This window comes from Pararge aegeria, chromosome 21 (genome assembly GCF_905163445.1).
Source record: "Pararge aegeria chromosome 21, ilParAegt1.1, whole genome shotgun sequence".
NCBI lineage: Eukaryota > Metazoa > Arthropoda > Insecta > Lepidoptera > Nymphalidae > Pararge > Pararge aegeria.
Window position 1 is genome coordinate 5,355,968 of NC_053200.1, and position 27,276 is coordinate 5,383,243.

General features: G+C 35.3%; 1 protein-coding gene across 1 annotated transcript in view; it reads right to left on the minus strand.

Annotated features, from left to right (window-relative positions):
* Positions 1-27,276, minus strand: part of LOC120633525 (sodium channel protein 60E) — a 190,440-nt gene that overhangs the window by 60,690 nt on the left and 102,474 nt on the right. Inside the window, exon 3 of the mRNA XM_039903755.1 lies at positions 3,492-3,712. Within this exon, the coding sequence (XP_039759689.1) occupies positions 3,492-3,712 (221 nt within the window). The remainder of the gene's footprint in view (positions 1-3,491; positions 3,713-27,276) is intronic.

The window sequence follows — 27,276 nt, forward strand, 5'->3', positions numbered from 1 at the left end:
AAATAATATAATTCTTAGAATATCTCTAAGCTAATTTAATATTCGTTGTTATGGCTGATTCCCGCCATCTTGAATTGTGTTATCAAATAGCAATTCGATCTGATATGAAGTTACTTTTGATTCACTGATTAGTTTACATTATAATTGTAGCAGTAGCATTTGGTTAAATGATATTAAGATATTCTGAATTATTAAATACACAACAATTGAGAGTAGGTGATTTTATTAATTACTATTGAAATACCTTCAGTTTTAAGATATTGTTTAATAATTGTCAATAAGAGAAGATACAGATAATAAACCGAATACCTCCTGCTTCTGTTTTATGTTAACCGTGTAATCGACACTGTAGACCCGAGGAGAAGTTCCGAATCGAGGAATTAAAGAAAAAGAAACATAATTCTACATTATTTTTGCCATATTTTTATTAAAACGCTCTCTGTGCCTTAATACCGTAGGTACATTAATGACTGTCACGGCATAAAATCCATCAGATAACGTTTGCTCATACAAAGATCGTTACACGGAACATTCTGATAATGTGCTGCAGCCTCATGTTTTCCCCGCGTCGCTTTAAACCTGCTCCAATTTTTAACACGAGCGTTTCACTGGACTTTTTGTCATTACCACCTCGTATTAAAACGAATTTGTCCGTTTTAATGGAGTGTTAAGCCATAACTTATTCGTGAGTGCGAACAAAAAGTACTGCAAACTGTGTTTTATGTTTGATATTCGTTTTTTTCATTAACTTGTGTGTGTTTGACATTATATTCGTTAAAATGAAAAAAAAGAGTATCGTTATTTATACGTAATTTATTACTTTTATTTTTTCGATTGTGGAAGCGGTGATAGCCCAGTGGGTAGGATTTCCACTTCACTTTCGAAGGGGCGAGTTCGAATCCCAGCACGTACCTCTAACTTATTACTACTATGTGCGTTAATAGCAATTAAAGTATCACTTGCTTCAACGGTGAAGGAAAACATCGTGAGGAAACCTGCTTGCCGGATAATGTAAAAAACCTCCGTAATGTTTTCAAAGGTATGGGAAGTCCACCAGTCCGCACTGGGCAAACGTGTTGGACTACGGCCTTGGTTGATATAATGATGTTGTCGATATAAAAAATGATTAAAGTACAAGTGTTTTTCTGTTCGATTTCCGTTTTTTTAATCGACATCGACACAAAGGAAATATTTGGTAAAAGAGTGTAACAATAAATTCCTATTTTTAAGATTTGGCGATTTTTTGAGAACAAAAGAAACTCAACGGAGGATAGTAAATCTTTAAAATTAGTGGGATGAAATCGATGCTCGAAACGCTCAAAGATTTTGCATACTGCTACAAACACTTTCGAATTTTAGGACGGAATTAAACGGGTCCATTATCCGTTCATTATTGGTTTCCTTATTGAGGCTTCATCGATGAACTTTCGAAAAGGAAATTACAGTTTAATTTTAGCCAGAGGATTATGGGTTATATATTTTGTGATTTAAAGTACGACCTTCTGCAATTGAACATTCAGACAAGATCAACAGCTGGCAAGAGAAGTTTGAGAAGGAGAAGAACTTCCTAGCTTAAAAATTTGCACAAGTGGTTTCTTTATTACAAGAGCCACTTTAAGGTAATTAAAACTTAAATCGTTTTAAATTGTTATCTATATATATATATATATACCTCTTTTCTATTTTTGACTCACTTCGAAAGTAACTTGTTTGCCACACCGGAAAGCCTATAACTCCCCAACCGCACGTTATATCAGATCATCATCCTAATGGTAGACCCAGCTCCCATTCACGGCGTTTCGGTCTAAAGAGCATGACAGGTTTTAAATTCAGTATATTGCAAACTAAAATGCGACCTGAAATGTAACGTGGTTACTTCGTACTTTTCCATTTCTATTATTTTTGCAATTTTTTGTTGCATTTTTAAATTTAAACATCACCAAAATAAAAAAGGATCAGTAAATCCTGCATATGCTAGCTGTAGGTATTAGAGCGGAATAATTTTATCGTCGTGTACAGCGGATAACCTTTTAATTAGTCAGTAATATGGTCAAATATAACATATCTTTTACGCTGGTAAGAACGTTATAGGCTATAAGCTGCTGTATAAATAAAATAAAATTATATGTTGTTATACGTTGTATGGGGTGTAAGTGGGAGGGGGTGTAAGGCGGAGGCTAGTACCAGTCAGCCTCCAAATTGCCAACCTCACCTGCACGTGGTGCACCCTGCCGTCTAACCGACGAGGCTCTGGCGACCGACAAGTGGCTGTATAACCACTTCAAATTAACTAGACTGAATAAATGGCACAGACCGGTGCAGCGACGCCGGTGCGATCAGTCTAGCCCTGCGATGACCAACCCGCCTGCCTAGCGTGGTCATTACCGGGCAAATCTTTGTATGGATGGATAAGCGGCCCAGGAACGTGTATTGTGGAACAATACACGTTACAAAAGACCTATGTCCAGCAGTGGACATCAAATGGTTGAGGTGATGACGATGTTGATATGTAGTTAAAACCTCATTTCGGAATACTCATCTTAATACTACTAGGGATGTTCTAGGGGCTAAATAATTTCCTTATTTAAAAGCCGGAAACGCTAATTTCGTGATCAATCACACTCTACTAAGGTGATCTACTTAGGTGATCCCACTCTTTCGATCTAATTTGGTTTAAAGGTTTGGTGTAGTGATAGTGTGCTATTAAAATTTGCATGAACTTATGGAACCCGTTTAAGCAGTAGGTACGAATGCGATACGATTTCAACGACACAGAATTGTGTTACTTGTCTGGCAGTTGTGACCCGTTTTCTCCATTATCCATATAAAAGGAGAATGCTACGCTCCCATTCATTCATGGGCCCGGGTGTTAACAAGATAAAGGCGGCATCATTTGAAATCTGGCATATATACGACCGAGAATTCGGCGAGATTTGACTAGACTTCAATTGTAGTAAAAGTATCTTATATTATACAACTTTACAGTAATAAACATTTATTATGTTTAAATGTTGAAGATTTAATAGGCACGTTGTAACTTGTAACTATGAAAATACATAAACTTACTAAATAGTATGAGGCGGGAAATAATTATCAAATATATTTTCGATCCGTTGAACTCGATGATATATTTTAACATTACATTAACTGTTTCTAGCCGATTTTCTCCAGTATTTCTTATTAGGTAAGGTTTTATTTAATAATATTACATTGTATGACGATTAAGCTTTTAGTTTTTAAATGAAAATAATATAGCCAATTGTATTCATACTACGTTAGCTTGGTCTCAGTCGTTTGAGTTTACAACCAGCACTGACGAAATATAAGTTTTTAAATTTAAGTTAAAGTTAAGTTTAAGTTTATAAGTTTTTAAGGCTTTAAGTTTAATTTTTATTCCAATTTTAAACCTCTATTTTGCACCCTTCCGTGATGAATTTTCCAAAATCATTTTTTAAAATTAAATAATACTGCCGTAGCATAACTTTAATTACCTGGCATAATAGAAACAGTCTTCAAAGCTCTCAGCACCCTGAAGGTCCTCAACCCGGCCAGGTTGCCGACCTCCATGCCAATGGTCGCATACCCGGACGTGATGACGACGAAGTCCAACCAATTCCACGGGTTCCGCAGATACGTGTACTTGTTCAATATAAAACCCTTCGCGATGCACTTGATAATCATCTCCGCCGTGTAGATCGCCAGAAATATGTATCTGTAAAAGAAATATAGAGATTAGTCGCTTTACTCACTGACTCACTTACTCTCTACTCTACTACTCATTTGGGAAGTTTAAACGCACTTATTTTATTTATTTACAGAAGAAGTGACTCCATCATTGTAAACAAGAAAATAAGTGGGCAAGGAAACAATTATCTCTATAAGAGATCTTTACAGGCAGTGAGAGAAATGGAGAGGGAAGGAAAATAGGTACAACAAAAGGAAAGAAAAAAAATTATGTATATTGTTGCAATATGTGTTTACCACAGCTGGTTTTTTATTTTTCTAATCAAACACCTAAGGTAGTCGTTGCAGATAGGCACCGGTGCTTTTATACTCACTGATGTGATAGCTTTATTTTATATAAAAAAAAAAAAACAAAATAGTCTAAAGAAAAAAGGTTTGTACTCGATTGGATGGCTAAAATGTGGATTTTCCAACATAAAATAATAATGCAAACCCAATCAACGTCATTATAAGATAATGAATGAATGAATGAATACATTTTTACTGTACACCACATAAAAATGCAGTAAAATTTAAAATAATAAGTTACAAATATATATATTTGTAATGTTATATATACATATATATGTATATATAGTACCTTCAAACTTTATTGTATTGGTATGTAGAATTTTGTAAATATTTAGATAAATTGCATATCCTTTGTAGTTAGTATATAGTACCTTTATTTGACCTATACCACAATTAAATCATCTTACTCGCATCCTGGGGTAGCTGGAAGAGATCTCTTATAGAGATAAGCTTTCCTTCGTACACTTCATGTATATTATGTTCACAATCACAATTTATGGTACATAAATAATAAATAAATATATCATCAGCCATTGTGCGTTCACTGCTGAACATAGGCCTCTTTCAAGCAGCGCCATCTTTATAACTTTATACTTATAATGATATATATCTATACAATGAATATCAATAATAATCTAACATAGCCTAAAAAGGTTTTTTTTAATTTCTTATTAACAATACTGAATTTGTCTAAATTTTAACGAGTATTTCTATTTCAGATGAACGCGCTTCTATATATTTAGTCCTTTATCTGAGATTTCTATTATTTTTAACCGATTTTCAATTCAGTTGTTTTTTTTATACCTATATATTTTATAACAGAACTCTGTCATTTATAATTCGATTTGTAAAATACTTTTTTTTTGTTTGAAAGGGTTTATTTAGAGTATATCATGTATTCCCCGTTTCATCAGGTCAAGATCGAATTCAAACTTAAAAAATCTTTATTTATTTAGGCCTATCACATGCAGTAATGTGCATTCTAAGCAATTTAAATATCACTTGATTTAACGGTGAACGTAAACATCGTAACCTGCATGCCCGAGAGTTCTCCATCATATTCTCAAAGGCATGTAAAGTCCAACAAACCACACTGGGCCAGAATAGTGGACTACGGCATGAAAACCTTCTTACTGTCGCAGACCCCAGCTTTGTAGTGGGTCGGTAATGGGTTGATATGATGGTAATGTTGCCCTTAATTCCTCGTAGAGCACGGTAAGTTGACTGTTTGGGTTAGTGCGACAACGGCACGGAATTAAAGGCCTCGCCACAATATCGAGCCTTGATGAACCTCCCATTTAAATGGACAGATGACATTAAACGTCTTGCAAGAAGCCCGATGTGTGAGTGATATCTCTACCAAGAAAACTATGTTTGGCAGTTACCCCTTCAGAGCACGATATATAACAAAATCTTAACTTTACAACTTTTTTCTAATATTCATGATAGGCATTTGTAGAATAAATGTCGAGAAACTTACCCATGTTTCTCTTACATTTTATTTTTTTTAAACTAAGCTGGTTTTATTAAAATAAACTGGGACCGTCTCAGCAAGAATATTATCTTGGAAAATATTCGCATATACCTCGGATTGCTCAAGTTATGAATAACGCTAAGCGGGGCGTGAAATTATGAGAACTCATGCTGTCTTAAAAACCTGAAAGAATTCATAAAATACTTAAAGAAATAAAGAAATACTATATCAGCACTTTCAGTGCAGAGCAGTATATATATTTTTTTTATCATAATACCTACAAGAAACAAGCTATCCAAAGTGTTGTAAAACTCAAGTGGCAATGTAGCCAATAGCTTAAAACTCAATTATCGCACCAAAAGGGTTATAAATACACAGTTTCCGTGCAATGTCTCTACCATTCGCCAATTCTGCACAAACTAAGGCTCTAAAGGCCCCCATAAGTATTAAGATTGCAATATAAATTAAAAGTTTAAAAACCCCCGACTTGAAATAGTGTACATTATTCTACTAGTAAAGCCCTTTTAATTGATACCCATATTGAACGAGTTGTCAAAAATATGTTATCCGCCTTTCCGTGGCGGCGGCCATCAAGGATTTAAAATTTGTTATAGTGTATATTATTCTCCTAGTCAAGCCCTTTTATTTGATACAAAATATGTCAACCGCCCTTGTGTCTCGTCGGCCATCTTGGACCGATTTTAATCAAACATAGCATTCCCGACTAACTCACCTTTCGCACACAAAAAACCAAAATCAAAATCCGTCAATTCGTTCGAGAGTTACGATGTCACAGACAAACACATACACAGACACGTCGAACTTATAATAATACCCCGTCAAAAATAAAGAAAAAGCGTTAATTTCAGAACCACGACGCTAAAGTACATTTTGGTTACAAAAAAAAACAAAAACGAAAAAAGGTTTCTTTTGTCTTGAATCATAATCGTGTCTGTGGTCCCAAAATCACCTCCATTCAGCATTTAATACACCTGTAGAGGAACCAAAGAAGTAGTGTACAGTAGTATCTTCCGTGGCCATATGGCCATGCGCATCGATATATTGTTATTTAAATTATTAGGTTATATTAATAAGACCGTGTATCTAAAATTCTATAGAAACTGCATCCTGAAATTTTTTATTTTATTTTTTTTACTACACTATAAGTTAGCCCTTCACTGCAATTTCAGTTGGTGGTAAGTGATGATGCAGTCTAAGATGGTACCGGGCTAAACTGTTGGTGAGTATGGCAGTTGTATTTAACCAAAACCCCTAATCTGCAAACCTCGTATCCACAACGCGACGTCATACAAGAACGTCACGGCACGTCTTTGTCAGTAGGGTTATAACTAGCCGCAGCCGAAGCCTCCCGCTAGGCAAGACCAGAGAGAAATCGGAAATAATAAATTCCCAAATCTTCTACGGGAAGATTGAAGTTTTTAGTTGGAGGACCCGGGAATCGAACCCGGGTCCTCCAACTAAAAACCTTAGAGCTCACTGCTGTGCCAGGGAGGTCGTCTAATGTATTTGTTTTGTTTACTAAATTTATATACCTGTAACTCATTCAATCGTTTGTCATACAACTTATTCGGTACAAGTGTACTTAACAGTTTCCATTTTTCAGAGTTAATGGAAACCCTAGCACACGGTAATGACTACGTTGCATGCCATCCACCATAATTTTGTGCAGATTGTGATGCTAAACGTAACACGAAAGAGAAAACTTTGTTGCTCTTTGCTTGCTTTTTGTAACGAACGAAAAAATTACTAACCCGCTTGCCCGTGGCTTCATACGCAGTATTTCGGATTTTCATGAATTCTGCGGGAATCGTATATTTTTCCGGGATAAAAAGCAGCATATGTGTTAACCCAGAGTATAATCTATCTCCATTCCAAAATACCGTCAAATTGGTAGGGTAATTTTTTTCGTGAAAGAGCAACAAACGTCCATCTATGCATCCATACAAACCTTCCCATTTATAATATTAGTAGTATTAGAATATGTAACAATCACACGAAATAAAAATCTAATATTTTAATGCTATAGTGTAGAAGTATCTTCATTACTACGGTCATGATAAGGTCACCTGGCCATGTCATGATCATCATCATATCAACCAAATACAGGCCCTCTGAGGGGCACGGGTTTCCTCCGGTTTAGGCTTTAGTCAACATCGCTGGCCCAGTGCGGTTTGGTGGACATATTCCTAACATTAAGTTATAGTGAAAATTTTTGTTACAGAGGCTTTTACTTTCATTTGATTAGAGATAAATGTAACTAAAAAAGGAAAGCGGTGATACCCACTGTGCGCTACGCGTATGCAACCCGTTCTTACCGCTCACTCAAACTTTCATTCCATTATTATCTTCCATTAATCTAAATCTGGTCTAGCCAATAGCAGAGCTCGCGTTACGAGTGTACTGGTTTTACACGTATGCCCATTGGCCCCGGCCGATAGTCAGTTGGCAACGAACTACCGACGCGAACGCCGTTTATCCGAGCAAAGGGAAGCATTAATGTTCAAATATAACCAATATCCAACAACCAAGTTAATTCGACACGGTGGAGTTTGGTGGAGTGTGTGAGACGAGTAAAACCCAACATCAGCAAGGGTAGGATCTCGACTTCGCTTCTGAGGGGCCGAGTTCGAATCCCAAAAACCTACTAACCTTTCTCAGTTATTTGCTTTTTAAGCAATTAGAATTCACTTGCTTCAACGGTAAAAGAAAACATCGTGAGGAAACCTGCATGCCTGAGAAGTTCTCTATAATATTCTCAAAGGTGTGTGAAGTCCATCAATCCACACTGAGCCAGCATGTTGGACTACGGCCTTGAACCCGTCTTATTTTGGGAGGAGACCCGTGCCCTGTTGTGGGCCAGTACCTAATATGTTGAAATGATGATGATGAAATGTAACTATAGTCTATTCAAGGCGGTAAAGAAATGTTAAATCTAAATTAAAGAATTTTCTATGAGATCATGCCGTATAACAAAACAAAAATAAATTCGCTTTTTAAACAGGTAGATAAATCGGTGTACAATAAACAAAATACACACAAACGCACTGAACAGAAACCTTGTACTCTTTATGAAAGTTGAGTAAAAAAATTGTTAGCAGCATTTCTGTTACCGTACCGTTGGAACGACATTCACGTACGGTAGGCACAAAGTTGCTGAGTGAGATCCACTTAGGCGCTTTAATTACATCTCCATACGTTGGAGCCTCCTCTTTGACGTCATTTTTTGTGTTCACTGCAAAACGAATGGGTAGGCATAATTATACCTACCTTCTGGCCTAACTTAATCAATCGTTCTTTGAATATATCGATGACGTTTTAAGATTAACTTAATCAATCGTTTTTATCTTTGAACATATCGTCGACGTTGAGATGTATGATAATTATCTACTAGAACCCAGACTTCCTTCTTTTTTTTACTTTTAATTGACGGGCCAAGCTGATGGCTCACGTGCTAGAATGTAGTAAACAATCGCTTATAAACAGAGCAACATTTAGCTGAGCATTCAAGGAACACGTCCTAAAAACCTAGAAAGTACCACAGTGTGTCCATCGACCTATAGCGTAGGTATATTACAGGTACATTAGGCTTAACAAAGCCTAATGTACCTGTAATTAAACCTTTCAGACTTAACACAGAAATGCTGCATGGCGGAAAAATAATCATGGCTGTGGTACTTCCCCGGACGAGCTCTGTCACAAAAACCTAACTGTACTCGTATATCAATTCGCTACGAAACAAGGGCAAAACCAGTTACAAAATGTTAAGAATTCTGTAACATTTCTTGACAATGGTTCACTTGCTTATGCAAGTTGCATCACTGTAGACTTCTTTCGACAGTCTTATCAGATTATTTGGCCGAATTGTAAAATTATTGATCTTATCGTAAAAAAAACAGGATTGAAGTGTATTGCGAACTAAGGAATAGTTCTCGTACCACCGATGAAGAAATTATTATATGGCTTTTAACAACTGCAAATTTATATATTTGATATCGGAAAAGGTGTCTCGCCGTCGTTAAAAAGATGCTGAACCGCTAACCTAACTTGGGTCACCGGTTCTGCCGGTTACACTGTTCGTTGAAATTAAAATTAAGTTTAAAGCAAACAAGATTAAATGCAAATAGATTATAATTAATCCTAAATTGTAAACCAAAATACAACTTATTTGTTTCTTAGAATTATTATAATTATTCTATTGCGTCTATCACGCTTGCGAGCTCAGTCGTCCATTTCTTCAATAATAATGTCCCCGTGACCTAGTCCGCCACTCCGCACCACGTCTTCTGCAAAACTAGCGACAACGTTATCGACTCCTATTGATCGTACTCGTTCAATCAGTGGTAACAATCATTTTTGAAACTAACTTATTCTAAAATTAAACAAATTACATCGACACATCATTATAAATTAAAAAAGTATTTATCCCAGATTTTGCTGGCAGTCAAACAGCAAAATCTTTACATGGAGTTATCAACATTTCACAACTAGTGCCGCCATCTAATGAAAATAAGCTACAAGTTCTTACAAAATTATAATCTTACTTATTTATTAAAAACAAGTTATTGGCAATTAAATAACATTAAAAATCATTAATAAAATAATGATAAAATTTAGGTTAGATCTGAATGGCAATGAGGTTTTACGTTACAAAATAAGTTGAGAGTTAAAATTATTACATAAAGTTGTTCAAATAAACGTCCGTTCAGCCTCCGCGGCGACATGTATAATATATATTTTTTTATGTGTGAGATTAAATAATGTAGTGTACGAAGCTGCATATAAATAGGAATGAAAAAACACTTATGTAATACCATTAAAAACCTACCTACAGCTCAGTTCTTAAACAAACACTCGTGGTTTTAATACCCCTTATTATGCAACAGTTTTATAAACTACCATTTAAGACTACAAAGTGGTGTACTTTGTCGAACTAATTTACAAAGAAAACGGGAATCATTTGTCCAGCTAACGATAAGCTAATAAAATATTAACAGCCCATTAAAAGCATTTCATATTAATTAACTAACCGTTAAAGCAGGCTTTTCAGCTGACGGGAATGAAGAGGCGGAGATTGGATGAGCCCAACTAACCGTGAAGCTTACGCTAAAAATAAGTAACAACAATAAAGCGACTGGTGAAATTAAACCAGTTTCCCTGTTCTTAACCCAAACGCAAAAACGAGGGGGTGGAAGTGGTGGGGTTTGACTTGCTGTATGTGTATGTCTGTCTGTGGCATCGTATTTCCCGTATGGATGAACACATTTTGATTTGTTTTTTTTGTTTGAAAGCTGAATATAGCGGAAGTGTTCTTAGGTTGTTGGATGAAAATCGATTCAAGATGGCCGCCAACACAAAATGGCGGATAACATATTTTTTCACAATCAAATGAAAAGGCTTTATTTGTAAAATACTATATACTATGAACAATTTATAATCTAAGATGACCGCCAACATCATATGGCAAACTACATTTTTCTTTCAAAACTCAATTAATATGGGTTGGAAATGAAAGTGCTTGACTACTAGAATAATGTACACTATGTTGAAAATAGGGGGGTTTTTTTTTCAAATTCCCAAATTACCACCGCACTAACGAAGCTACTAATTTATCGTTCGAAAGCCCTCTCCATCAACCGTTTATGTAAAGTTACCCACACTTAGTAGAAGTAGAGAACGAGTTGTAAAGCATGACCAAGTTCGAGAAGTTTTCACTTAAAGTATAAAGTTTCAGTTTGAAAGCCTGACTAACTTAATATAAGTGTGATATGATAAATTTAATTTCGAGGAAATTTGATATGACTTTTGCAATAGTTATAGCTCATCGCCTAAACTTTCAACAAATCACGCGAGAACTATGGGCAAAAGTAGGCTATGTGTTAATTCAAGGGATATTCAATAATAATCTATTATCAAAATTAAGCTTAATTTGCTATATTCCGCGAAAAGCAGGAGAATCTGTGTGGTGTAATTTATAATTTCTTCAATCCTTATACTCCACACCAAAGAGATCTTCGGCAATCTACGCACGTTTCGCTCCGAAACCGGAGCATCCTCAGGAGACGTTGACCTTACAATGAATAATTGTTAGTCTTAACAATTATTCATTGCAAAGTCAACATCTCCTGAGGATGCTGATAATATATCATGGATTTCCGCAAAGTAACGCCTGCTTCTATCCAATAATAATCTATTTTCATTCTAAACATCAGTCAAATTCAGGTCAGTAGTTGCAGCGTGAAGGGATAACAGACCTTCACACTTACACAAACTTAAGAGTTTATAATATTAAGTGATGTAATAAAACATGATATCTATATCTGTTCTAATATAATAAAGAGGAAAGATTTTTTTATTTGTTTGTACCGAATAGGCTCCGAAAATACTAATAATAAAAGAAAGCTTAACTATCACGAAGTAGCATAGGCATTAATTAATTTTCAAAAAAATTGGAGATCCTTACGAAAATTTCATTAATGTAACCCAAAGTAGCAAAATTTTGCCTATATTTTTCTTTTTTGTTGTGCGCTGATAAAACTACATACGTTATGCATTAAAAAGACTTACTACATCATTAAAGCACTTATTATTACCTACAAAAACCTCTCCGAAATATTTCTAACTGTCATAGTTAAGTCGCAATAGCAGTATTGGTGTTCTAAAATTTCATTAGATCAAAGAAACAAAAGAAACCAAAATATGAGTAAAGCAGTATTATATACCATTTAAATACATGGTTTTATCATCAAGGGTATTTATATCGAAGTAAAACACTTTTTAATTCATTCCAATTGTACATATAATTCAGAAGTTTATGCGAGTTTAGAAAACTACACTTAACCAAATCAGTGATTTTTAGGGACACACTTAATTGATAGTTATTTTTAAAAACTACAGCCGATTTTCAAAATAAGAACTTGAAATATCCGTAGAACTACACCTGTTATTTGATGTGGAAAATTAATAAAATTATTTACGACAATTTTGGCACGCCAATCTTGGCAGGATATGTGACACTTATAAACATTAATTAACACCTATGTAAACATGTTGCATGTACTATATTCAAGCAAAATAAAAATGGATTGATTTCATTGGTTCAATTGAATGCCATACATCTCGCAAGGATATTTTTCGCACGATTCCTAGAGGATGTTTTAAAAATAAAAACAAACGCGGACGAAGTCACGGTCAACAGCTTGTATAGGTTAAAGCAATTGCACAATCATAAACTTAGAACTGTGAAGTAGTAAGTGCACTTTATATTAAAGGAGCAAAATATAATAGAAAGCCTTAAGGAAGCTGGACATGAAAGGTGACATAGGCTAATTCATTTTCTGAAAAAAAAAACAAGAATCCAGCGGGCGAAAGTAAATTAACTGCACAAAGCAAACGTTATATTTATTTAAAAACTCACTCGAAAGGACAAAGTATCAAAAGAGAAAAAGCACATTTTCACGTTAACACAATAGTAAGAGTACATGAATTTTCGCTTAAAATAACTAAGGTTTGAAAGTAGCCTGTGAAATAAGGCACTCTTGACTGCTCAGAATTCTTTTTAGTTGAAAGAAAATACGTTGCCGCTTAAAAAGTCGTAAATCAAAATGTTGGGCTATTTAGGTTAGCTTAGTACTCAGTGCCAAGCACTCGCTGTATTTTAGATTGTAAGGCTTCTTTAGTGTAGTGAAAACTTTGGAAAACAGCTTTCTCAGGGCACGGCCCGGTTTTAATTTACCGGTTAATTTTGTTTCGTTACCGGTTACAAATATTTTTCTTTTTTTAATTGGTTTATTTATAAAATACCTTAATGACAAGGTTGCTTGGAAGCATCCGGCTCCGCTTTCATCTCTCACAAGATAGAAAAATGAATGTTTAAATGTAAAATGTAAATTTTTGATGTTGGAAAAGAGCAACTGCTGAGTTTCTTGCCGGCTTCTTCTCGGCAGAATCTGCCTTCCGAACCGGTGGTAGAGTCACTACACTCAGACAGACTTGACGTTTCAAAAGTGCTTATATTAGGCCTACTTGAAATAAATGAATTTTGATTTTTTTTTTTTTTATCTTAGCTTAGGAACCGAAATGATATCGGTCACCAGCATACTTAAGCGAACGATTTCATAACGTTGAGTTATTAACATATAATTAAACCGGTATATGCCGTAATTAAAAAAGAACCTGTTGCGCCAAATGTTTATAATGTATAATAGATGGGTTACTATCACCTCACACACATGAAATATAAATGAGTTATTCCAAGAGTTTTCAAAAATAAGCTAATTTAAATAACGGAAGATCAAAATTATTTTAGCATGAAAAAAAAGTGAAGAAAAATAAGGTTAAAATAAACATCGGAAATAAGCTGCGTGTGTGAATAGACCCGTATAAAGTACATTTGTGTAGCAAAATTTTAAATATTCTAAGTACTATTCATAGCACAGTTGAATTGCCTGGACATTTAAAGCTTTTTCTCTCAACGCTGATTTAATGCGGAATGGCCAGCTTTATCGATAGTTATCACATGCATGTGGTAATAATCAGTAGGATCCACAATCAACAGCCTAATTTGCTCTCCGAGGCACGGCAGTGGAATAGCGCTATTATATATTATAAATCCACGATGTATCCAAATCCATTACGCTATGTATTTGATATGAATTGGTCAGCATATCCCGTTATTTTTTTCTTTCGACCCGATTTTCAGTCCCGAGATCACGCGATCCGTATTCTATCATTAGCACCGGAAAATAAAAGAAAGACTCCAAGAGTTTTCTAAAAATAAGTCAATTTAAATAACGGAAGATTAAGTTTAAGTATGAAAGAAAATTGAACTAAAAGATTAAAACAAGCAAGAAACAGGCCGCGTGTGTGAATAGACCCGTATAAAGTATATTCGTGTAACAAAATTTTAAATATGCTAAGTGCTACTCATAGCACAGTTGAGTTCCGCGGAAATTTTAAAAAGCTCTCAAAGTGCATACACTGTGCCGTGAAATCATTTGCAGGGTTCTTGCGGCCAAGTGCCGGTACCTTTGAAAATGTATAAAATATTATATGAATCTTATTTTACAAACGGTGGAATGGAGACGAATATGGTGTGTTTCGTTGGACTATCCTAATGGCTACTCCTGACAGGGGGAGGCAAAGAGCTGTGTCAGATTAACAGTAACTAATTTCCTGGTATTCCAGCCCGCTCTGGTGGCTGACTCACGGGAACGCTGCCACTTACAACCGCACCCCAGTACGACTGGCAGGAAACAAAAATATAATCATCATCATCGACAGCCTATAATCCACTGGTGCAAAAATATTCATGACAGATATTCATGAATATTTTTATATTTTGAATTAGATTTTTGAATTTTTATAATTTTTATTAGTGTTTTTACCTACACTTGGAGGAATTATCAATTTTATAAATTCAAAATGCATATAAAATTTTTCGGAACCGACAGGATTATATAAAAATTACGTTTAATTTTATATTAAGGAAACGAGTGATAAAAGATTTTAGAATCTTGTGAATTTACAAACTAAAAAAAAAAAGCATTCTTTTTTTTCATTCTTTCTAGTGCTTAATAAAAATAAAACGTTTTTGATTTTCATGTCATTAATCGTCTTACGAGATACAAGTATTGCAATAGCCGACTTCAGACCATTTTGCTGTACGTTGAAATACTTAATTAACTTTATGGTTATGTGTACACAACTTTGATATCCATATCTCTTCCAGGTCAACGCCCATTATCTGCATCAACGCTTACCAACATGATAGTATCAAGTACAATTTGAAGCCTGTCATCAATTTTAAAATGAAGCTGAAATCGCTCATATCCACGTTCGCCTCTACACATGCGTGCTAATATAGTGTTAAATTTTTTAAATCAAAATCTAATCTCCTTACTATCATCTTTTAAAGCATTCTTATTCATTTTCAATCTACTATTGGTGTACCCCATATTGGATTGATAATGAAGATGAATGGTCTCCTCTCAGAATGAGAAGAGTTCAGGTAGACAGGTTCAAAGGCCTTTGAGAATACTACTACTTTATGTTTTGAAAGCCGATTGACATAGTGGGCAGCGACCCTTTGTTATAATTCCAGTTATTAAACTAAACTGTCTTAGTACCCATAACGCAACTAACCCGCTAGGCTATCACCGCTAAAGCAGTATTATTTTAAAATATCACTTTTTATGACATACCCTATAGTGAAATGTAATGAAATTATTCTGAGACACGAGCGTCTACAAAATCGATGGTACTTGGCCTCCTGGTGTCGGCGCTAAATGTATGTAGAAATCGTATTTAGTTTGATCTGTATGATGTTGCGCATCATACTTTAGGAGAGGTTGACTTTCCAACCTATAATTGTTAAGAGTCATTGTTAAGTCAACATCTCCTTAAGATGCTCCGGTGTCGTAGCGAAACGTGCGTAGAGAGTAGGTACATTGCAAGGCCTTTTTGGTGTGAGTGTGAATATTGAAGAAATTATAAATTACACCATACATATTCCTCTGCTTTTCGCGGAGTATAGCAGATTAAGCTTAATTTTCAGATATCCATATAAGCTACCAGAATGATATAGAACGATTTGAATTATATTTATTTACCCGAATAAACAGATTCTCAATTCGGTTGAACTTTTTTTTTATATTTTTTAGCTCAAAACTGTCATTTATGAACGGATTTCAGGTTTTTTTTTAATGTGATGGTATACTTCCCATGTGGTCTGATTCATGATCCTGGAGATATGCGGGAACTCTACACATATTATAGGGGCACCTTAAGAGATTTAAGTATTTTATCAAGTAACTTGAGCATTTGCTATGGAAAAGCACCATTTGGTCAAGTAAAACTGATAATGAAGATCACGGATGGCCACCACAATATCATAACATATGGTAATAATATGTATAGATATATACTTCGTATTATTTTACATATAGTAGCAAGAAGAGTACCAGTAATTTTCTACATTTTACCTGGCACCGACTAATAAAGTTGTAGACAATATTTATTACTTGCTTTTTAGTTGGATAACAAAGTCGGTTCTTATGTTATTAACAAAACGTATAAATTATCAACAAATATTACAAAATTAGTTACTTAAATTGTAATAACCCGGAGCTAAGTTAGATTACAAGGGCTATAAAATGGTTTAAAAGAGTAAGAAAAAGTTATTATTTAGTAAACATTTTAAGAAACTTTGTAAACGCAATTTGGGGAGTATTTATCTGTTTAGAAAGTTCTTGTAGAACACGGGTACCGATTCAGATGTACCAAATGTCTGAGATTAAACTAAATTGGCAGTTCTAGAATTATTGCTTTCTTTTTCACCCAGTATCACCTAGAAAAGGAGAGTATGATTTATAACAGTACAATATCAAGAAAACCACCCTGGCGTAGTTGTTGTGTTATACGTGGGACCTCCTGGGTTGGAAAACAGCCAGAGACAATTGGGAAATTTATAATTTCTGCATTTTCTCTGGTTTTCGTCTAGTCTCGTGGGAGGATTTGGCCGTGGCAGTTACTACCCTACTATAATAGATATTGCGTAATCGAACGAAAATTTTTAGGGGTAGGTATGTCTTTAATAAACTTACCAAACCCCTGTCAAGTTAGCCCGCTAATATCTTAGACAGCATCATCATGTAACATCAGGTGATATTGCGTCATGGTATGGGCAAAAAAAACATAATTGGAACTTTTGAGTATATTTGTGGTAAGCGTTTAAATACCCACCAAATCGCTTTGGGCCAGCGTGGTGGATGGATGGCCTTAACCCCTTCTCTTTGTGGGAGACCCGTGCCCTGCAGTGGGCCCGTTATGGGTTCATATCATGATGATGATGAAGCTTTTAAACAAATGCGGTGCATAATACGTTGAGTCAAAGTGAAAGGTCAAAGCTAAAAAACCACGAAGACTGCGTGACTGTTTGTAGACAACAAAATTATCAATGTTACAACGACGACGCTGGGTCTAAATATTAATATTTAAAGGGCTATTAAAAACTTGTACGGAGCATCAGAGCTTTTACACAAAGTGCTGCCTCATGGTTTACTTTTGGGTGTAAAATGTTCAGCTTAATTTGTCAAACTCAATTTGTATGTGAATATTTTATGCCAGTACGGTTTTCTTGTTTAGATATTCCCTGTCACTGACTCGGCGATTTTCCGCAAATTGACAGGCTTGTGAATATCAATTTTCCAGATTTTGCTGCTGGTTTTCACAACAATTTATTGTTTTTATTCTAGCCGTCGCCCGCAACATCGTCCGGGTTATTTACGGGTAATCATGTAGTACATAACTTTTAGGTGTCGTAATGGTTTGTCTGTGCACGTCAAATAACTAACGAATTACAAAGGCAAAATTTTGCTAGTTTAGGATTAATTATTGCAATTTCTGTAAGAATTTAATTTTTTTTTTTAAATAATTTATAGCTGTGTCAACTGTCACTTTGTGATAGTTTACTTTTCTGTTGGTAAAAAAATGGTTTAAATCAGACAACAAGGTACTTGGGAAGCCAAGTGTACAAACAAACCAACAAACAATTAAAACTTATAGATTTAAATTAATATTGGCTAGACGCACGTGGGTTTTTGACAGAGTTTGCCCACCTAGTTTTGAATACATTTGGGCTCGCCGAGCCATTGTATGTTAAGGAATTCAGTTTCATCATCATCCTTAATCTATTAATTTTCCAATTCTAGGAACAGGCACTGGCATTTAGAACAAAAAGGGATGTAGAGCATAAACGCTCCTCACTTCTCTAGTAGGGGTTAGCGGGTTTGGTGTTTTATTTAATATACAATTAACATCAAGCTCAATTTGCCATTATCCGCGAAGAAATCTGAGTTTTTAAGGAACTCAAAAAAAAAAAACGGTGATAGCCCAGCGGGTATGACTTCACCTTCACTTTCAGTGGGCTGAGTTCGAATCCTAGCACACACCTCTAACTTTTCTAAGTTATGTGCGTTTTGAGCAATTAAAATTACACTTGCTTCAATGGTGAAGGAAAACATCGTGAGGAAACCTGCATGCCTGTAAGTTCTCGGTTATATTCCCAAATGCGTGTGGAGTCCACCAATCCACACTGAACCAGCGTAGTGGACCACGGTCTTAACCTCTTCTCATCGTGGGAGAGACCCGTGCCCTGTAGTGAACTGGTAAGGGTTGATGTGATTATGATGATAGCAAAATAAGCTTGTTCATTCGGCAAGGTAATGCGTGTTTCTATCCGATAATTTATTTGAGTACAATGTAGTAAAACTCCATTTGTTCATTCCAAGAATCGCTTGGATGCGAAACCAGTAGCTGAATATTAATCAGCTTTCAATTTTACCATCACTTTTGTATTCATACACTAAAAATGTGCTGTTTATAAAGAAATTTATTATTAATGAATAAATAGAAATAGCAGATGTAAAGTCAAACGAGATTCACACTCGACAGCGTAAAAGATACGAGCAAATAAACTAAATCTTTTGGGAAGTAGACACTGAAACTGCAAATGTAACTCAAAGTGCAAATGTCTAAGGTTCAAATTCCAACAGCGGATATAGTGACTTCTGTGTCGGAATTTATTTGTTGGTGAGATATGTGATAAATCTAGACAAGATTCATGAGATTTACAATGATAGAAACAGATTGTTAGCTTTACATAGGGTTAAACTTATTAGTCTTTCAAACACTGGTTGTGAGTTAACCGAGAGCTGTACAATAAACTATTTTTTTGTTCTAATTTTAATGCTCATGGTATTTTTATTAAGAGCTTTTTTACGGATACAACTTATTGGATGTAATAGAACAATTTTTAGTGAAGTTAAGAATTATGGTTCGATTATTGTTATAAAACAAAGTCTCGCTCGCTCATTGTACGCTTAGATCTTGTATGCCAGTTCTTCACGTTGCCCAACTTTTTCGCGAATGGTTAATACCCTATGGCTATCATATAAAGCGGGTGTTTGTGCTTAAGATTTTATGTATTGGAATGATAGCTCACCACTCGATGGCGCAAGATCCATTTGATGTCGGTTTTCAATAAAGATCAAAGGGTTGTGGCAGAGTTTTGGCGCCCCGTCCAAATGTGGGTGCGCTTTTAGTTTGCTAAGGGCTCCCAGTAAGATGAATTCAAATTCAAATTAATTTATTTCAAGTAGGCCTACTTTATAAGCAATTTTGAAACGTAAAGTATGATGTTTGTAGTGACTCTACCACCGGTTCGGAAAGCAGTTTCTACTGAGAAGAGCCGGCAAGAAACTCAGTAGTTGCTCTTTTGGGTGATGGTCCTGATTAACCCGATTTATATATATTTACGCGTAATTAGTGTCAGAAAATGTCAGTAACAATGTTGGATAACTTGGATAGAAGCAGGCGTTACTTTGCGGAATCCATGATATATCATGAAAATTAAGCCTAATTTTCTATACTCCGCGAAGAGCAGGAGAGTCTGTATAGTGTAAGTTAGAATTTCTTCAATCCTTATACTCCACACCAAACAGATCTTCGGCAATATAACAATGACCAATGAAGTAACTATTCGCTTTATAGAGCTCTTCCTAGTCAAAAATTGTTTGTGGAATTCAAGAAATAGTAATCACAAAAACTGTATTATTTTCCATATCTTTTTCATAACGCTTTTCTTATACACATTTCCGTAGTTGCTGTATGCTGTGAATAAATTAACCGCTCTAGCAGTTAGCGACTCAATATCCATTGAAATTCATTCGCCTATTGGCCTGGACCGAAGCAAACTGAACGACCTTCCAACATATCGATGCCATCACGAACTTTTGGCTAATATATTTGCCACAACATTCGCCACAATGTTGGCCAACGCGCAGAGCTGGCGGTAAATTACACAACAGATTTTAATGCAGTTGAAATCTGTTGTGCAATCTATGCAGTTCAGCAATAGATAGAGTGATTCAAGAGGAAAGTTTATATGTAGTGTTCATGCATATTATGAAAGAGAAAAACAGAGCATTTCTAAAAAAGCAGTACGGGAAAATTTATGAGTTATTGCTCACTTATATTTTAGGATGAAGACACTGTCGAACACTCCCTCCTTTAGTATCTACATTGCACCCATGCAAAGCCCATGCGAAAAGGGGTGGGTTGCTAGTATATTACCTCACGGACTTTTTTGTAGGCAATAATGAGTACAATAATCATGTAACACATTTTTATTATATCTACAACAGTTTCCTCAGCGTATGCAAAGTAATTAATTTCAAAGGAAACAAGATTGCAATTTTCTTGAAGATCTCCAATAGCATATGTTACTTAATAATAATTTAGCTACCTTTTGGTTAACATCGGTCCAGTACTTTCGGAGCCTATTTGATACAAATAAGCAAACAAACAAAAAATCTTTCCTTTTAATAATATTAGTATAGAAGCATAGATTAGTTATTAGTTTTTGTTAAGTGACAAATGTCTATAAAAAAATTTAAATCAAAAAAATCTAAATCAAAAACACTTTATTGTACACCATATACAATAAAAAAACACAATTGAAAAAAATAAAGTGAAGATGTAATAGACGGCTTTATCGCGTAAAATCTCTACCTGGCAACCTACCATAGAAACATTGAGTTAAGTCCAACCATAGGTTACTATTCAATATACTTCTCAATAATTTTACCAGGGCACTGGCAGAGTGATGAAAATAACACAAATCAACAAACCGCTAGCCGTCAAACTTTTAAACTCAAAGTGAAGTAATCAAAAACAAAGTTTCCATCTTAATTAATTTCACTTCTCTTTACAAGATGGCGGGAATTTGAGTAGGGATCATGATTTATTATGTAAATCAATCTTACATTTACATCTGCTAGGTAGACGATCTTGAAGCTGCTTACACATTGGCTAGCAGCACGATGTACATTAGGAGACATTTGGGGTGTGCTAGTCTTAGCCTTGCTGTGAATGGTTTTCGATTGTGAAACAAGTATCTGTATCGTAAAAGTAAAATTGACTTAATGCCACTAAATTTAGAGTCATAAATTCTGTACTTCGTTTTTTTTTTACAAATGTTCTGTCAAAAGCCGAAAGAAAAGGCAAAGAATTGTAGGCAAATTTAAGCTTAAATTGCGTGCTCAAAGATCCATTTTACTCCGATGTTCAAGTATTTCCATACTCGAAAACGATTTCTCGATTGCGAGTGATCAAATCCTGTACTAAGGCTATTGAACTTCTCCAAGGACAAAGCACGTTCACACATCTGATCGCGAAGCAAAGTATTTACTTTCTCTCTTTCTTCTCTCGGAAGAAATTCTCCTTTTTCTCAGTTACTCGGTAAATGAGGACCACGGCCTTCTGACGGAATTTCTTTGGCGGCAACAATCTCCGTCACAAGTAGCTCTGCTACTATTTTTTCTTCTGATATATCATCATCATCATTACCATCATATGAACCCTTCACCGGTTTACTACAAGGATTGAGTCTCCTTCTACAGTTAGAAGGGTTAAGGCCATAGTCATCTACGTTAGCCCAGTACAGATTGGTGGCCTAACAATATATATACATGATTATAAAATTATTAGTTTTAATTTTTATCATTCCCCTCGGTAACCTCGTTTGTTTACTCTTTTTTAATACATGCCTCTTCCTTTTCTTCACAGTTGCCTGTTTCGCGGACACTGACGCGACGTCCAATGGTTTTTTGATAAATCAGTCAGTCAGTCAGTGAATGATGTTTTCCATTTAGTATAATATACCTACAAGTGATTTGATACGGTTAAAGGCAAGCACTCACTTTACGTCGGTTTAAAAGTGTCGTGATTTTGGAATATCCTAGCTTTGTTGTATTGGATTCCAGCCAATATATTCCAAAAAATTTAAGAGTACAGTCAATCGGAAACGAGAAAACTTGTAAAGTGGCCGAAGTCGATAGAAAAATCGCAATCTCTATTTCGATTTTAAATTTAAAAAATATTTCTTATCAGAAAGTGGAGCTTGTAGTTTTGAAAGTTTAATGAAATGAGACTCCAGTTTCATGCTAATGCAAAAAATGGACGAAGCAGAAAACACGGATTTTAGAAGGTTGTTCCAGATCTGCGTATCATTAAAATAAAATACGCTTAGTTTTAACTTTTAGCTAATGTGATATTAATAAGTATGTCAAGTATATAACCCACCTCCAGTCTTGCGGTGCGGATGTGGTAAAATGGTGAAGGGAGAACCATATCGAATAATCCTCAGCTCACTCTCCGAAATATATCCTGTAAAATACCGGGAAACCGTCCGTGCCGGTAACATTGTATATCAAGAACTTTCACAAAGTTTCGCTTGTCCAATAACGTAACTGTACCTACTACTAGACTGTAGATTAAAATAGTCTTGTTTAGTTCCCAATTAGCATATTACGTCCGTTTTCGTTAATGTCGGACAACCTTTATCATCCATCCAAGATTCATCTGTCAATTGTCAGTTTACGAGTTCCCTATACTTTACTATCACCGAATCGGTGTCATAACTTTAGGCAGCGCATAACTTCGGTAGGCATCACATAAGAGTTCGTGAAACGTTTTTGTTGTCTAGAAATTACCTAAATCACTAGGAATCCGACTAAGGCAATTCCTAGGTTAAGTGAAAACGGTGTCTAAAACAGATAACAAGTTATGACATGAATGTTCGGTCATAGAACACTAATAATTTCCATTTGTATATTTTATATCTCAAATCAAAATAAACTCCTAAATTCAATAACTAATTACAGTAAAATAACAGATGCCAGTTTGTTTTTCATTAACGATATTAATTAACTATTATTCGAAAATATACTCTTAATTAGATGGGTAAAGTCGTTCGTACATCTAATCCACGGCCATATATTATTATATTCTATTTTTATTGGGACGTTATTATTGAATTGCTTATAACATCATCAGAAAGTAAAATGTAGGCAAGAAATACGGTAATGCAGAGCAAAAAAGAATGCCTATAGTATAATTTTTTCTGTTTTTTAGTATTTGTTATAGTGGAAACAAAAGTACATCGTCTGTGCAAATTTTAACTATATAACTATCATAGTTCATGAGATACACTCTGGTGAAAGACGGAGATACAGACAGACGGACAGACAGTGGAGTTTTAACCCTTCGGTACGGAACTCTTAGAATTAAATACCCTCGACACTATAACACAAATGGAATAGTATTGAAAACTGTTGATATTATTTAAATTGATTAGAGTCGATTGACTCAGCGGGCGATGGACAAAGCTTTGCTAGAAGAATCGTTAAGTGATCATATCAGGAAGTAGCAGATCCGTAGAAGAACCAGAGCTACCGACATATGCATTTGCATAGCTACGAATTTGGTGATTTCGTGCGTCGACAAAATTTTTGCACTTGTAAGGGAATGAGATGTCGCCGTCTAACCTGTGTCGACTGGGCTGAAAGTGTGGCTTGGGCCGCTCAGTGTCATTGGGGTTTTGTGCTCTTGAAGGTAAGGACTCTTATAGCGGCTAGGACCATGAAATTTGAAGGTTGGTACGAAATACCTTTGTCCAACTAAATACCGATGTTCATAGCTTGAAATGATGATTGAAAAAATGATAATGATGATTAGAATAAATAATATTCGTCAACATCAACTCATTACCGGACCGGAGGCCTCTTCCTAGAATGAGAGGGTTTAGGCCATAGTCCACCTCGCTGGCTAACTGCAGATTGTTAAACATCACACGCCTTTGACAACGTTATTGAGCATGCAAGTCCACGACTGTCCACTATGCAAGTGTCTTTACGATGTTTTCTTTCACCGTTAAAGCAAGTGATATTTGAATTGCTTATTTTAAAAACGCACATAACTCCGCCAATCCAGAGTTGCGTGCTGGTGATCGGACTCGGTCACTCCGAAAGGGATATAAAGCCATAGCCAAGTTAGGGGTTGGTTAAAAATCAAACGAACCGAAACTCTAAAGGTGCGTGCTATAATCCGAAAGGAAGGCCGAAGCCTTAATCACTGGGCTATGACAGCATTTTAAACTGCTGTTTAAAACATTATACTTGTTTGATTGGGGTTTATTTCTAACAAACACCCTTTAGAAATATAGGTTACCGCTTGTTCAAAATAAACATGTACTTTAACTATTTACCATAGTCGTTTTATACTGTTTAACCTGTAGCAATGTTTCGTTTAAACCGTTCTCCCGTATTTGTTTAGGTCAAGTTGTTTTACAAAGTACTTCACGAGATTACGATGTGCGCATACCGATTTTGCATACCAGAGTTGGATAAGTGTTTCTTTTGAAAGGCATTAATTATTGATAAGACTTGTATTGGATGATTTTTTTAGTCTCTGGCAGCGGAAATTTTTCATGGATATAGAATACTATATTGCTCGAAAATGGGTAAAACTTGAAAAAAAGAGCTTCAATGCATTCTGCTTTTGCGCCGCGCAAATATTTAAATCTTACAGGATTATGATAATAAATTAACTACTATTTAAAACCGAATTAAAAGCATTTATTTCATTGTAAGTGATAACTGTAGGCTTTTTCTCATTCTCGTACATTTAACTTAACTCTTAATTCGAAAAATCCAAGACAATAATATGCACGGTGCAACGTAGAATTGTGCACGGTTGCTAGAATTATTCTTTAATAGCGATCATCTATACCCCTTTGTCTTTGTCTCCGTTTTTTTCTTTTTCATTTTGAAATCGCTTATTTGCTGGACTAAGAATTATTATGGATATGACTCCAGGATACAAGCTATATCTATCTATGCAAAAATTTGCTTGCATGCTTAGTTAACAGTTCCCGCGAGAACAGTTCGCCGTCCAGGTGCGCTTTTCCAGAAGTAAATGAAAAAGAGTAATATAGGAATATTACTCTTTGTCCTTTCAACTAACTCTAACAAGGAAATCGATTTGTTGCCTACTTAGACAGGTGGACAAACCAACGAACCACCCTTGCTTGTATCCTGTCATATTTCTAATATTAGTAAGAATTATGATATTATTATATATTAAATATGATGATTGTAGAGATAAAACGAACGCGTCAAATGTCATGTCAGCAGACTGGTCGGTTTTATTAGAAACAAATTGAACTGAGCCGATAGCTTACCGCTAACAGGCGGACATGTGACGTGTCATACGTCGGGGCTTTTACGAGATTGCACTTCAATGCAGGGGGTTGCAATATTGATGTTTTGGTGGAACTCCTCAATTTCACGTATAGGGTTAGCAGGTAACATAATGTACATAGGTACATATAAAGAAAGAAAATCATATATTCTGCGCATACCTTTAACTAAATCTAAGAACAGATTTTATTATTTTGTAATCCGCTTCTTAATTTTCTGATAATACGTCGCAAAACTATTAGATAAACATTTCAGGTAAACTTATTTTTAGGTATAGTTTATATGGAAGTTATCTGTGCAAACCTGTTATTAGTTTTAAGGTAACCTATTTTTGAACTATATATGTAGTAATTACAACTGTTGCTTTTCTTTAGCTACATAAGAGCAATTATACCATTGGTCTTATGTATACCAATGGTCTTATGTATTTATTGAATTACCATCGTCATCATCACGTAAACAGAGACATCAACTGTTGGACATAAGTATTTTTTGGCTTTCCAAATACAACGGTCTTGTGCCACTTGAGTCCAGCAGCTTCTTACTACCGTAGTCAGGGTCCCCAGTCCCCAGCGCCGTGGGACCTCAACGTCCGCCGGTTCTTCGAAATGATGCTCTGACTCGTTGAACTTCATATGTTAAGCCGCCATATCGAGATCAAAGAAAGTATGAACATATACAAGTAACGACTGACGATAAGACGTAATATGATATTTTATACTAAAACGCTTTACCTGAGCAAATATACACGAAATTGAGTAAAGCCTATCCTCATCATATGTCGCTTTAAAGTTAACCGCTTAACTCGCGTAAATATTACATAGCCAGCTTACGAGGCTTATCCTTTCAGCCCATTTTCTTTCATATTGTGTTGAAAGCCTCTATCAAACATACGTTACTTACTGGAAGTTCAAGTTACAGAATAAACTATATATAAATAAAAGCTTTATTTACTATCAAATCCGAGATTAACAGACTTATCTTTAAAGGGGTAACTTATAATCTTACTTATGCTTAACTAGCGACCCGCTAGGCTTCGCACAGATGCAATGCTTTATTATCTTTATATATATATTTCTTGTGTGCGTGTGTATGTCACTGAACTCATGGTTGGTGGTTTAGATTCACAAATTAGCACGATAGATGGCGCTGGGGTCCGCTAGAATATAATATAATTCCAAGATCTACGATACGATCTTGATCCAACAACCAATCGACAGCTTCTAAGCTTCCATTCGATTGTCAATAGCTTTATTATTATATGCTCTCATGCACACTATATAGTTTATAGTAATATTAATAGCGTTTTTTTGTAATTCGTAAAAGAAAAAAAAATCGTAAACTATTGTATATCTAGATTCAATAAACATACTATATGAATAAAAAAAAGAGAGTAGATAAACAGAAATGCATTTAACTCGTTTTACTTCGCAAAATTATTCTGAAGTGGGTAATGCATCCATAAACCTCGTGTCTACTTGACATTCTTCTACTTTTTAAATATAATATGAATATATAAAATGACTGCCTTTACAGTCTCGTAGTTAACATTTCGACAAAGGATCGAATTTCGAAGTCCTGGGATCGGTTATAGGTCCGAGCCTAAAATTTTATAGCTAAAGATATATAAAAAATAATTTGAACGAGTGT